At 40.7% G+C, this 13373-nt stretch overlaps 1 protein-coding gene across 2 annotated transcripts in view; it reads left to right on the top strand.

Moving 5' to 3' along the window:
- LOC101159183 (disintegrin and metalloproteinase domain-containing protein 10) overlaps window positions 1–13373 on the top strand; it is a 36144-nt gene that overhangs the window by 15022 nt on the left and 7749 nt on the right. For both annotated transcript variants that reach the window (XM_004068433.4, XM_011474534.3), the window contains 4 exons: window positions 8480–8643; window positions 11133–11304; window positions 11384–11528; window positions 12301–12484. In XM_004068433.4, coding sequence (XP_004068481.1) covers window positions 8480–8643; window positions 11133–11304; window positions 11384–11528; window positions 12301–12484 — 665 coding nt within the window. The remainder of the gene's footprint in view (window positions 1–8479; window positions 8644–11132; window positions 11305–11383; window positions 11529–12300; window positions 12485–13373) is intronic.

Here is a 13373-nt window from a genome sequence, read left to right as displayed (position 1 = left end):
GCCCTGCAGATTCACAGAGTTGGAGGGGTGCGAGCTTTCAGTCTCGTGTGATGGATAATGTTTTACCCCCATGCAAACAGATACACTCGGCCCCCGTGTGTTTATGCACTGCAGCTTAGTAGTAGTCTTGGGCAATGAAAGGGGTCTAATTGCAGGACATAAACCCAAAGACCTTCATTCAGAAAGCACACAAACAGACACTCACCACCCCCATCCACTACTCTGAACTCCTCCTCTACTCCGTCAAAGTTGTGTGTTAACACATGAGTCCAAGGTGGGGGGTTGGGGCCCAAAGCTTTTTTTCTCAACACAAACCAGTAAAATTTCATCCACCTCGGAGAGTCCTCCACCACGGTAATTTTCCGCACTACATTTCACGTGCCAAGGGATCCCTTATTGTTATGGTCACAAAGGTCTGCAGTAAAGTAAAGGCAGCAACAGAAAAAACCAAGACAATCAATCATCAATGAAACCACCAAAAAAAAACAAGACTTTGTCACAAATGTCACAAATTAAACTGACATCTGAATGATGAGACAAGACTCCAAAACAGACACATCTTATTAGAAACGAGGGAAAATGTTGATATTGGTGAGCAAAACCATCAAAAACACGATATCAACCCAAAACCATCAGTTGTCTTGATGGATGAGTGTCCCACACAGCGGATTTGACACACATTTATCCTAATTAGTCATAGAATTAACAAACCGCAATGATTGATTTCTCCTCCATGATCAATTTTCAAACAGTTGACACTTCTATGAAATTAAATGGAAGGCATCCATACGTCACGACCAAATCCGAGTCCCTGATTGGACAATATTCAACCTGGTTTGACTGGGTAAATGGCGTACATGGCGTATACTTATAAAGCGCTTTTCTACCTACAAGGCCCAAAGCGCTTCACAGTCACACACACATATTCACACACTGATGGCGGCTCCGCTGCCGAACACAGGCGCCAACCTCCCACCAGAGGCAAGGTGGGGTTCAGTGTCTTGCCCAAGGACACTTTGACACACGGGTCTGCAAGGCGTGAATCGAACCTGCAATCTTACGATCATGGGTGGACCGCCCTACCGCTGCACCACAGTCGCCCAAACTGGCGACGCGCCTTCAATGGCGACGCGTACGTTTTTTACGTCGAGCCCAAAAGCAGTCATCGAAACGTTCATAGTTACGCATGAGCCTAAGACGTTTGAATGCAGAAGCCAGAGACATGCTTTCACGCACATTTATATTGACGTTTCATTGGAAGTGGCCGTTTGAACACACATTAATGAGGGCGTTGTATCTAAAGATTCCTCCTCACCTGGAGTCTTCTCCCCTCCATTTCTTCTCTTCCATACCTCTTTTTCATCATTTATCCACTGCTTTCCCATGCCCAAAAAGCACACCACAACCATTCTTCTTGTTTTCCTCCATCCAAACTTCACCATAATCCCCTAACCGTAATCTCTGCATCCATCCATTCATTTCTGGTACCCCGAAGTCGTCATTTATTCATTCCTCACTCCTTAACCCCTCATTCATTCGTTTTTATCTTGCTTGTCCTCTTTTCTAACCCTTTTATTCCTTTTTTTCTTACATAAATTCTCATCCCTTCTTAGCACTTGTGCTCTCTCTTCATTATTCCTCTTCTTCTCCAACCATCCATTCATCTCTTACCCTTCTCATCTCCTCATCAATTCCTTTCATCCATCGTCTGTATCCAGCCATTCCTTCTTCCCTTTCTTTGTCTTTGCAATTATTAGACTTTCCAGAGGCTCCAGTCAATGCAAGGAGCCTCAGTGTTGGTCTCCAATATTTCTACTCACTCAAAGAAACTTCGACCATGTGGTTAATTTCATAAATCTCCTTCAAAAAACAAAATGGATTACATTAAACGTAAACTTTTCTGTTCTTGCTGCAACATTTTAAAATTTCTGTCCAAGTTCAAATTCAAATTAATTTTATTTATAAAGCACCTTTCATGTCAAACAGACAGCTCAAGGTGCTTTCCATTAAAAACAAACAATAATACAATAAAACCAATCCCTACACATGTAATGAAATAATTAAATAATCCCCTCATAATAACATACACAAAAAACAAGCACAAATAAAAGAGAAATGACAGAGCTAAAGAAAAGACAACCCAGAAGGCGCCGTCCGCCCTGTCCTCCTGTTGGCCGGGGTGTCACCATCTAAGCAGCACAAGCACAACTCATCCCCAGCACCCCCCGCCCCAGAGACCCCCAACCCCCAGGTCCAGTGCGCCCAACATGGGCGCACCAGGCCCGGCAGCCCGGAGGAGCCGGAACAAGAGATGCCAGAGGAAAAGCATGGCCAGATCTCTGGGAGTCCGAACACTAACCCCTCAGCCAAGGGTGAGAAAACACTCATAAACAGTCTAAAATGTAAAAGTAATAAAATAAGAAAGTTAAAATATAAAAACAGGTAAAATATGAAAATATTAATTAAAATAAGATAAGATGAGTTAGTGCATAAAAAAGTCTGGAATATAAATTGGAATAAGTTAAGACATAAAATGACTAAAAGGCATTAAACAAATAAAAATGTGATAAAATAGCATTTAAAATATGAGAGTAAAAATCCCCCATATGAGATCTAATTAAAAGCTGAGTTAAATAGATGAGTCTTTAGTTTCTTTTTAAAAACCTCAACAGAGGATGAGACCCTCACATCCTCAGGCAGGCTGTTCCACAGACGAGGTCCGTAGTGTCTGAACGAGGCCTCGCCATGGATTTTTGTCCTGACCCTCAGCAGGCCCGTGCCTGAGGATCTAAGGGCTCTTGGAGGTTCATAAGCTAAAAGAAAGTCTGATTTGAAAGAAGGACCAAGGCCATGGACACTCTTAAAAACTATTAAAAAAATCTTAAAATCAATCCTGAAGCTGACAGGGAGCCAGTGCAGAGATTTTAAGATTGGTGTAATGTGCTTTCTTTTTTTCTTTTTCCTGATTCATGTTAAAAGAGTTCTGGTCTAGCTGCACACGATTAAGAGTGGTTTTCTTTACACCAGAAAGGAGGGCATTACAATAATCTAATCTTGATGTAATAAAAGCATGAATTAAGATTTCAGCACCGAGAAAGGGTCTCACTCGGGCGATATTTCTCAGATGGTAAAATGAAGTCTTAGTTACTAATTCACGTGTTGGTCAAAGCTAAGATCTGCATCTAGATTAACACAGAGGTTCCTTACTGTATCACATATGTTCATAAATTGGGTTGACAGATAAAATTGGAACTTATTTCTCTCAGCTTCAGAACCAATAACCAAGACTTCAGTTTTGTCCTGATTGAGCTGCAAAAAGTTCTCTCCCATCCACATTTTAATATCTAAAATACAGTTTAAAAGGCTATTCTGGGGTCCAGTGTCATCAGGAGACACAGCTACATATAGTTGAGTGTCATCAGCATAGCTATGAAAGTTAATGCCGTGTCTCCTGATGACATCACCAAGTCGAAGCATGTAAAGATTAAAAAGTGTGGGACCCAGGATGGAGCCTTGAGGCTCTCCATAAGTCAGTTTGTGCCTTCCAGATGAGAAATAGTTTAAATTAACAATGAAATCTCTGTTTGTGAGCTAGGATTAAAAGCAATTAGCAATTTAAAAGCTGTCCCGGTAATTCCAACCATGTGGTGAAGTCTGTTTAAAAGGATAGAGTGGTCAACTGTGTCAAAGGCTGCACACAGGTCCAGTAAGACTAAAACAGATACTTTCTTCATGTCAGCATTGGACCTGAGATCATTTAAGACCCTGACAAGTGCCATCTCTGTTGAGTGATGAGATCTAAAACCAGAGTGAAACTTTTCTAAAATGTTATTTTCATTTATAAAATCATTCAGTTGAGTAAAAACAAGCTTTTCTAAAATTTTACTTAAAAATGACAGGTTGGATACCGACCGGTGGTGGTTTAGATCGGATACATCTAAACCACTCTTCTTCAGAATGGGTCTCACTATAGCTGTCTTTAGGGTTGCAGGGAAGACTCCAGTCTGAAGAGAGCAGTTCAAGATGTTTAGTAATTCCTCCTCACACGATGTGAAAACTGACTTAAAAAGTGAGGTGGGGATGGGATCAAGAGAACAAGATTTGGGTTTCATTTGGGACATCACTTGTCGTAGCGCTGCAGCATCAATCAAGACAAAACTGTCGAGTGTTCTTTAACTGATAGGAGAACATGCAATAGAAAGGTCAACACGGGGTCGTTGATTCCTCCCTGTAGGATAGATGATCTAATGTCATCTATTTTGGCGGTAAAGTGGACTGCAGACTCCTCACAGGTTTTACTGTCAAATGCGGACGGTGGGCCAGAGGTTGGGATGATTATTTTATCAATTGTGGCAAAGAGGATTTTTGGCTTTGACCGATTTTCTGCTCTGAACTTCGAAAACTAGTCTTGCCTTGCCTTTTTAATAGAGTTATTGTAATGTATTAGAGTATTTTTGAAAATTTGGTAATGTATTGTGAGTTTTGTTTTTCGCCAATGCCGTTCTGCCCTTCTTTTCATTCTTTTAAGTTTCTTAAAATCTTCCGTTCTCCAATGAGGTGGAGCTTTCTCTTTAACAGTTTGTAGTTTAAATGGGGCGACTTGGCATGTTGGTTGCATCGTTGGGTCGTAGAAAGTCTAGAAAAACTGCAGTTTACAGTTTTTCTAGATTGTTAAGATACTTTTCTTTAAAGCTGCTCCCCTTTTCTCTAAACTGTGAACACAAAACCCAATTTTCAAGCTACAGTCACAAAATATCAGACTCTTCTTGCAAAACCAAACTTTCACCCTCAAAACAGTTCAATCTGTGCTCAAAACTGAACTTTGTTGTGAAATCGTGCCCCGAGCCAGTTAAAACTAAAAGCCATTGAACAGTCACTAAACACCAAGTAGAGAAATAGAAAACACGATGCTCAGGACATGAAGCTGGAGACATACAAGTTCATTGTTGACTGTAAGCTAAATGCATGTTGCAGAAATACTGTGCATTTAGGACTTGTACAAAAATAAATAAACAGGAATCTTGTGTATTTACACATAGCACTTGTCAGTTGTGTACAAGTACAAATAAAATACAAAAATATACAAATAAGTGCATTACTCAGCCACAACATCATCTCTCCAAACTGGGTCAGGCCACAGGACTTCATCCACATCACAGGCCACATTTTGTCTGGCCAGGCAACGGGGGGGGGTGTGGAAGGCAAAGATTAATAAAACATTGGTTCATATTGAACCACTCTCTCACCTGGAGGGATCTGTAAAAACACAGATTGTCCAAAACAACAACTTAGATGGGATGCTCATTCCGCTGCCCTAACAGAGCATCTCACATGTGATTAAGGAAATTGAGGAGCTGGTGAGTGTTGTAGGGCCCCAGGTTGGCATGATGGTGGACAGTCCCATAATTCCTGATGGCAGCATTTAATGTGACATTGGCACCACGCTGCCCAGGAACACTAACAATGGCCCGATGGCCAATCACATTACGGCCTGTCCTTTTTCCTTTTGGTGAGATTAAACCCACCTTCTTCCATGTAGATGCAATTATGGGGTCTTTCCATTGCATCCAGTTGAAAAACCCTCTCTAGAAATAAATATCGTTTTGTGAGTGATACAGAAAAAGTGATCTTGGCCACTACAGTTAATCACTTCTGGAATCTTTGCCCTTTGACTGTCTGAGTTGCGATCACAGGGCACGCTGTATGCTATTTCATGTGTAGTCTGTGGCGCATGAGGACACGATCAACAGTAGAGAGGCTGACACTGTTGACACCCTCAAAGTTTAGATGGTCCTCAGGATTGTTTGATTCAATCAGTGGGTTCAGGCAACTGAGCATTTGGTTCAGACAATAGGGTTAGGTGTTTTAGCAATTGAGAAAAACAGTGATTGCGCGGCATGTTCACACAATACTTAAGTGTCTAGAGGATGCTTACACAAACTACGCTGTAATTGTCTAATTTCCTCAACAGTCAGGCTGTAAGCAAGGAGTGCGTACTTATCACATAAATGGTGATAACAAGCTCCTTGTGCAGTCCGCAGGATTTGAGGGGTTTGAAAAAAGGAAATATCCTTACGACAAGCCTGCGTCTTACCTGCTACACTCTTACTTACCCTTGTCTGTTGTGAGAGTGTTCGCTACAACCTGTCGCTTGCAGTAGGCATGTAGAAAAAAATCTGGATGAACATTTTCTGTCTACGGGTTTAAAACAGGTTTTCTGTTGTTTCTTTTTACACTCTACAGTACACTATAGAAAGTATAGTGTAGAAGTATAGAAGCCAAGTTTAGAACTGGAAGCTACTGAGGTGTGTAATCGCAGATTGACCTGGTTGACTCTCAAAGCTCCGTAAACTGTCGTTTTCCTGCACAACGGGAAATGAAGTCTTTGCATTCCGATCCAAGTTGCTGACAATTTTTGATTTTTACATAATTGAGAACGGAATTCACCTTAATTTTTCCGTTTCTTATCGCAACAGCTGTCGAAAACCTTTTGCTCTTCTGGTAGAAACACCACTGTCTGAGGTCAGCTAATCAACCTATTTATGGTTGACAGCAAAAATAACATAGCAACACCCAAAGGACAAATCACTCAATATGGCTCCCACACAAAGTCCAAGAGATCCACCATCCTGCTTGTGTTCCAAACATCGATTCCTACCTTCAGCTAATTATCTGTGTCAGGTGTGCTAAGTCATCAAAACTTTGAATCAGCATTGAGTTGGGGTGGGATAGATTTGTGGTAGATATTTAGGACCAGCATGAAAGACCACTGCAGTACAGTGTTGTAGACTTCTTTATGTAATGCCCAAAACAGTTAAATCATAGAACACAAATCTATTTAATTCCATAAGACCACGGCAGCTGAGATTTAAAAAATTACCCAAAGAATAAGAACCTTTGAGTAAAACCATCAGCACATTCCAGGCAGATTAAGCTACTTGTTTCCATCACTGGAAAGGTCATGTTGGCCTAATAATACAACGAATAAATCCCATTCTTAGGTTTCTTCTGAAGGTCAATGAACTCCGCCGAAAAAGGGAGGGCTTTCTGCAAAGCTACTGGACGCACTTATAGTATTTACAGTCTGTTCTGTCGGCTTCCAGAGCCGCTCTGCTGTGAGAACACCGGGTACGATGTTGTTGTTTTTTTCAAATCGGTCAAAGTGCCTGCTGTGTCTGTTTTCATACTTGAAGGTTTTATTTGAACTTCCCCCATATATGAGGAAAGACTTCCATTGTTAGTGTCTGTGTGTGTGTGTGTGTGTGTGTGTGTGTGCGCTTTTGTTCCTGTGTTTTTTTTTTGAGTGTTACTGTAAGTTCAAAAACCTTATTCAGTCTGTACCTGTACTGTATGTTAAGTATACATTTACCCTGACCCCCCCCCCCCATTATTAGGAAACAGTTTGTGTTTATCTGAAGAGGCTTTTGAGGAAGAGACCCTCTCTGTGAGGAGGATGAAAAGCCGGTTCCAAAAAGGCAGCATGGGTCCAGTTCTGTTCTTTCTAGGAAACCTAGCTATTTGAATCGTCCGTGAGGGGGAGTGTTTTCAATTGAAACCAGACGATGTGGGATAAACGTAGTTTTATTTCTTGACCAAGGGAGTATTCCATAAAAAATTGGCAGGAACCACACAACACTGTGCTTTTTCTCCTTTGAGTTTCTTCGAAATCATAAATTTCTGAGTGAGCTTCAAGAATGTTTCAAATGTTAGCAGATCCCAGCTTCGTTCACGGGAAAATAAGACGCTAACAGCTGATGAGTGGGGACCCCAGTGCAGCAGCCTTAGAACTGATTTTAGCCTCTCCTTTTTTTTGGCTCTGATCAGTCCTGGACGTCTACTGTGAAACATAAACACACAGAGGGCCCACGAGTGGTTCCCACAGTCCCCCGTCACACCTGATGAACTCCAAAATCTCAAAAACAAGCCCACCCCCCACCCACCAACAGGGCAGATGATAATATTGCGTAAGAGTGGTTATGTAAATGTCACACGAATGTTGCTGGGAGGGGGGGCATGGAAACCATATCAAAAGTGGACAAAGTTTGACTTTCCATGCTCCAGGAAAGACCCTGAGACCTGACACACATTCATCAAGCACCTTCATAGGTGTGCAGTTTCACCAACAGGAAGGCTGCAGTCCAGCATTTGGCCCGGCGGCTGCGAGGTGACGTCAGATCCGAGCAATCCATGAGAACATGACCATCTGTTTGCTACAGTGGACTTTCAGGGACATTACGTAAAGCCCCCAGACAAAGGAGAGCCAATGGCCCTTTGATGTTAAACTTGGGTCAACCATTCAATCTGTTAACACCTTCCTGATTCAGATGATGATGATAGGATTGTTGTTTATTATATTTCCAGGAAGTCATTTATGCAACAAGTCTGGAAGAAGGGCCAACAGGTTCACCTTTAAGCTTTTTTTTTTTTTTATCTGGTCGAATACAATCAACAGCAAACACTTCTCTTTTCTTGGATTCAGGTAACTGGGGAGGAATTTGTTCACAGTACACCACCCTCCATAACGGCCCCATGTCCACCCTCAACACGGGGCTCATAACCATTCAGAACTACGGGGAGATCCTGCCCCCTCGTCTGGTCGCGCTGACCGTGGCTCATGAACTGGGCCACAGCCTGGGATCTCCGGTTAGTTACCACTCATCGTATATATCCAAAGTAAAACTCTCGTGTCATCTGGATTGAACCTGAGTGGGAAAACGAACAAAAAAATGGTTTTGGAATCTGTATCTCTGTGCATCTCTGGGAATCAAAAAACAGACTTTAGTCGGAGCTTTTCGTGCATGAATGTTTGCACTGCACAGAACAATTTGTGAATAATTCACTGAAGTGGACATCAGAGACCTTGATCTCCATCAACAGATCTGTTTTATTGGGATCCGTGCCATCACGTCACCAGAAAGTCAAAGATAAGTTAGTGAACAGCACTCACATGTGCTGCTTAGATTTAAACGGGAGCTCTGATACCTTCCTCTGATACATGCCAACAACAACTAATGACTTCTTTATTGTTCACAGGAATGGATACACTCTACGTTGTGGTTACCGAACACTAAAACACAACTTTATTTAAGAAAACAACAACATTTTAAGTCTGTGTTTTTCCACTTTCACACCATTTATTTCTGGAGGTTTGCGCTAAAGATTTCTCCACAAATGAGCTGTGAACGATAAGTCTAACAAAAAGTTGACTTGAATGAGCTGTTTTAACAGAATAGAGTTTTTAGATCCAAACTGCAATATGTGTTTGCACTGGGGATCCTGGTAAAACCCCGGAATCAATGTTGGTTTAGTATTTGATTCATTTTCTTTGTCTTAAAAACCAAATAAACCAAATAAATTGTGATATAATTTGAACAAAAGTGAAACTTTTATTCTTGAAATTGAAGTTTTACTTTGAAGTTTTGTGTTTTAATCATTTATTTATTAAATTTAGTTTTTATTATATTTAGCTTTAATTTCCAGCACTTTTTTTTTCAATATTAATTTGATTTTTTAAGCTTTCCAGGGTAAACTATATCCATATAAATGATAATATATTACCTTTGGGACAGTAAAGAACACATTTTTTTCATTAAATAGGAGTTATTTTTCAGCTCATTTTGCTACCAACTCGATCTTTGAGGCTCCGCCCTCCTCGTGGGTGCCGCCCATTTCATGACATCATCCTAGAGTCGGCCTCTGCAGCGTTTCTGCGCCCACGAAAACAAAAAACATCTAAACTTTTGCAAAGGTGGATGTTCATATTGTGGATTTAAAAGGAAAGCGTTTAGCTGATCACCGCTAGCTCCGCAGATAAAGTGGGCGTGTTTGTTAGCCTGAGGGCGGAGCTGGAAGCGCAGACTCTTCCTGGAAGGGGTGGTTCCTCACTTTGTGATGTCACAATGTGAGAACCCGCTTGTTTTCATGGATTGGGAGGGACTGGTACTCAGAGAGCAGGTTTTTAGAGGAATACTTTATAGGAAATGTGAGAATGGATCCAAATTCCGCTTTGAGGTGGTTTTTGTTAGGAATTAACAATATAATACACTTAAAAGCTCAAAAAAGTTGATGTGGCATGATATAAGCTTTATAAATACAGACAATGAATTTTCACTGTAGAAATGATCAGAAAAACAAATAAATATGAGAAATTGCTTTAAAAGAAAATTGATTCATGTCACTTTTCTAAGTAAATTGAAAATGTTCTTTATTATTCAGAACATTTTCCACCTTTGGAGTATGTATTATAGGTAAAGCCCTCATTGAGAAAATCTTTTATTTTATTTTATTTAAGATCTTTTTTTTAATAAAAGGTTTTCTTTCAGACTCCACTCTGTTTTTCTCTCTTGCAATGTGGATTTGTTGTTGCATTTATCGGATGTGTGGCAAAACCCAAATATTACATTTGACGGCTCGTTTTTCTTGTAAGTGAAGTTATATACAGCCATATTTTGTTTGTTTGTTTGTTTGTTTGTTTGCTGTATATAAGAAACTGCAGCACATCACACAAAGGACTGTTTTGTTTTTCTCTGTCATCATTTTCATGATTTTGGGATGTTAGCAGATCAATAAAGAGACAGTATGCCCTTGAGAGATAAAAACAGATGTAATGGAGACAACAAAACTGTCTCATCACATCCATCATGCTAAACAGTAAAATGTGTGGAGATGCCCACATCAAGGCACAAGTCCGTGTTCTTGTGAAATCCTCACTTTGGGCTCTGACAGATGAGAAACGAGGTTTAGCTCACGTTGCATACAGCAGATGGTGCGGTCCTCTGTTGTGTCCGCAGTTCCTCTCATTTGTCTTTCTGTCTGATTGCAGACAAATCTTCTATTTACTTCAGGTCGTGGTTCTGAAAAATACCTGGAAAGAGTCTTTTGTTTTGATCCAGAGATGCTCACAATCCAAGTCTTGAAGTAAAAGGAATTTGTTTTTTGCACAAACATGTCGTTAATCATCTACACAAGAGCAGGAAGTCTTTAACTAGTTCAAGTCCTCATCTCAGTGATGATCAGCAGTGTTGAAAAATGTCTTCAGCTCCGTTTGAATCCCCCTGCTGTTTCTGTCAGCAGCTAAATGAAGACGTTCACACTAAGATGAGCCCTCACGTCTGCTGGTTTGCTTCCTTCAGCACGACGAGGGCTTGAACTGCGGGGACCTGGGGTCCAGCGGGGGCAAAGGTCGCTACCTGATGTTTCCTCAAGCCACGGATGAGGTGCGGGAAAACAGCGACAAGTTCTCGCCGTGCAGCATCAAACACATCAGCAGCATCCTTAAGCTGAAGAAGGACGACTGCTTTGAAGGCGAGAGGCAAACGACGCGAGACCGCGACCTCTAGGGCGTTCATTTAGTTTCTCATGTTTGTCTACCTGTGTCTTTCAGTCAGTCATCAGCCCATCTGTGGAAACCACATAGTGGAGGACGGCGAGGAGTGTGATGTTGGTCAGAACGACACAGACCTCTGCTGCTACAGCGCCAAGGAGCCTGTGGGAGTCCAGTGTCAACTCAAACCGCTGAAAGCTTGCAGGTACTGCAAATGTGCATTAAAGGACCTATATCGTGCTTATCTCAAGCGTTTTAGAGTAAACTATGTCTCTGATAATATATAACCTTTGATACACTAACGATTTTTATTGAAATAGGAGCTATTTTTGCAGTTCATTTTACTGCTTGGTAGTAAGATGACACGATCTCTGAGGATCCGCCTTTCTCTCCTTTTGGATGTCGCCCATTTCATGACGTCAACCTCGGCAGCGTGAATGGATCATAATATCACTTTGGGGTTTTCTTTAGTAAGGAATCAACATTATGACACAAAAAGTTGGGTTTGCATGATATAGGCCCTTTAAAATCCACTTTCTGGGCTTCACTAATCAAAACAGAATTGATCTTTATTCAGAAATGAAATAGAATTTAATCAAATCCATCAGTTCATGGTCCTTTTTAAGTAATTGTCTTGTTTTTGGAGCCAAAAACAGCTTTTAGCTCATTTTTTGTGACTTTACTAAAGAGAGTTTTACCTTTTTTCAGTTTATACCAGTAGTAATGTGAAAAAACACGTTTCAGTAAATAAACTATAAAATTGGGTCTGACTTGAAAAATTATGGGTGTTAGATTAAATTGTGAACTTGTGATTTATTAATCTGAAATGATTCTGCTTCCTAACAATCAATGTCAAGCCCTGTTACTGATCTTCAATCTGAGCCATTTCGTTTTGGGTCAGCATGAACGTTTGTGTCGTTTCTTCAAAGCTTTCATTAACATTCGTCTGTCTGCGTGTGAATGTCTCTACTTTTCAGTCCAAGCCAGGGTCTGTGTTGTCGTCCGGACTGCCAGTTCAAGCCCGCCACTCATTTGTGTGACGAGGAGACGGACTGTCAGGAGGCCAGCTTCTGTTCAGGCCTCTCGTCCATCTGCTCCACACCAGCGGCGAAGGAGAACTTCACCGTCTGCAGCCAGGGCACACGCATCTGTCTGAACGGGGTGAGACGCTCAAAAGCACTTCAGCAGAATGGTGGCAATCCGTCAATGCAAGACGAGGTTACACTGTAGAAGAATAAAGTCTTTTTGGATTTCAGTTCCAGAGGAAGTCAAAGGAAAAGAAAGTTCAGGAGATTTTAATGCATTTTAGATCAAAACAGGACAGGGATTTATTTATGTCAATTTAAAGAATATTTAAAATAAAATTGTCTGTTAAATGTTGAGTTATAAAAATGTCTTTATGCAAATTGGGGCTGAAGGGAAATACAATATTTACCAAAAAAATTGTAGTTTAGAGAAACCAAGAACAACGACATGACTAGAGCCCCACTCTGATCATATTTTGATCTATCGTCAAACCGTTCCTGCCTCATCAGGAAAAGGGTAAATACTAAATACTTATTGAGTGCTTCACTGCGTCCTTGGAAAGTGCTTTGCAGTTACAATCGGCTGCCAAACACTGGCACCAACAATAACCAGCAGGAGTAATGTGGGGTTCAGTGTCTTGTCCCAGGACACTTCAACACATGGGAGCGAGGAATCGATCCTGTGACCTTCTGATCAGAGGTTCCCTCTGCACCACAGACATCTGCAGAGCATAAGAACATGATACCAAAAGCAGCATTTTCATCAGAATGGGTCTTAAAATGTCTTTTTTCTTCCAAATGATACGAAATTAAAAAAATAAATAAAAAACTAATACAAAGGTTAAAATCTAAACACTAAAATAACTTTTGTTAATGATTTTTAGGTGTTATTTTACAAATTTTAGCAATTGAAAAAAGAAAGTAACGAGAGTTTTTTTTGGTGTTTTTTTTGGTAATTCTGATCTCTGGTCAGTTTATTTAATTTTTATGTTTCTCAAAGGAAAATTGAAAAAACGTCTCAAGAA

Source organism: Oryzias latipes, chromosome 4 (assembly GCF_002234675.1).
Source record: "Oryzias latipes chromosome 4, ASM223467v1".
Lineage (NCBI taxonomy): Eukaryota > Metazoa > Chordata > Actinopteri > Beloniformes > Adrianichthyidae > Oryzias > Oryzias latipes.
This window is presented reverse-complemented; position numbering and strand designations above follow the sequence as displayed.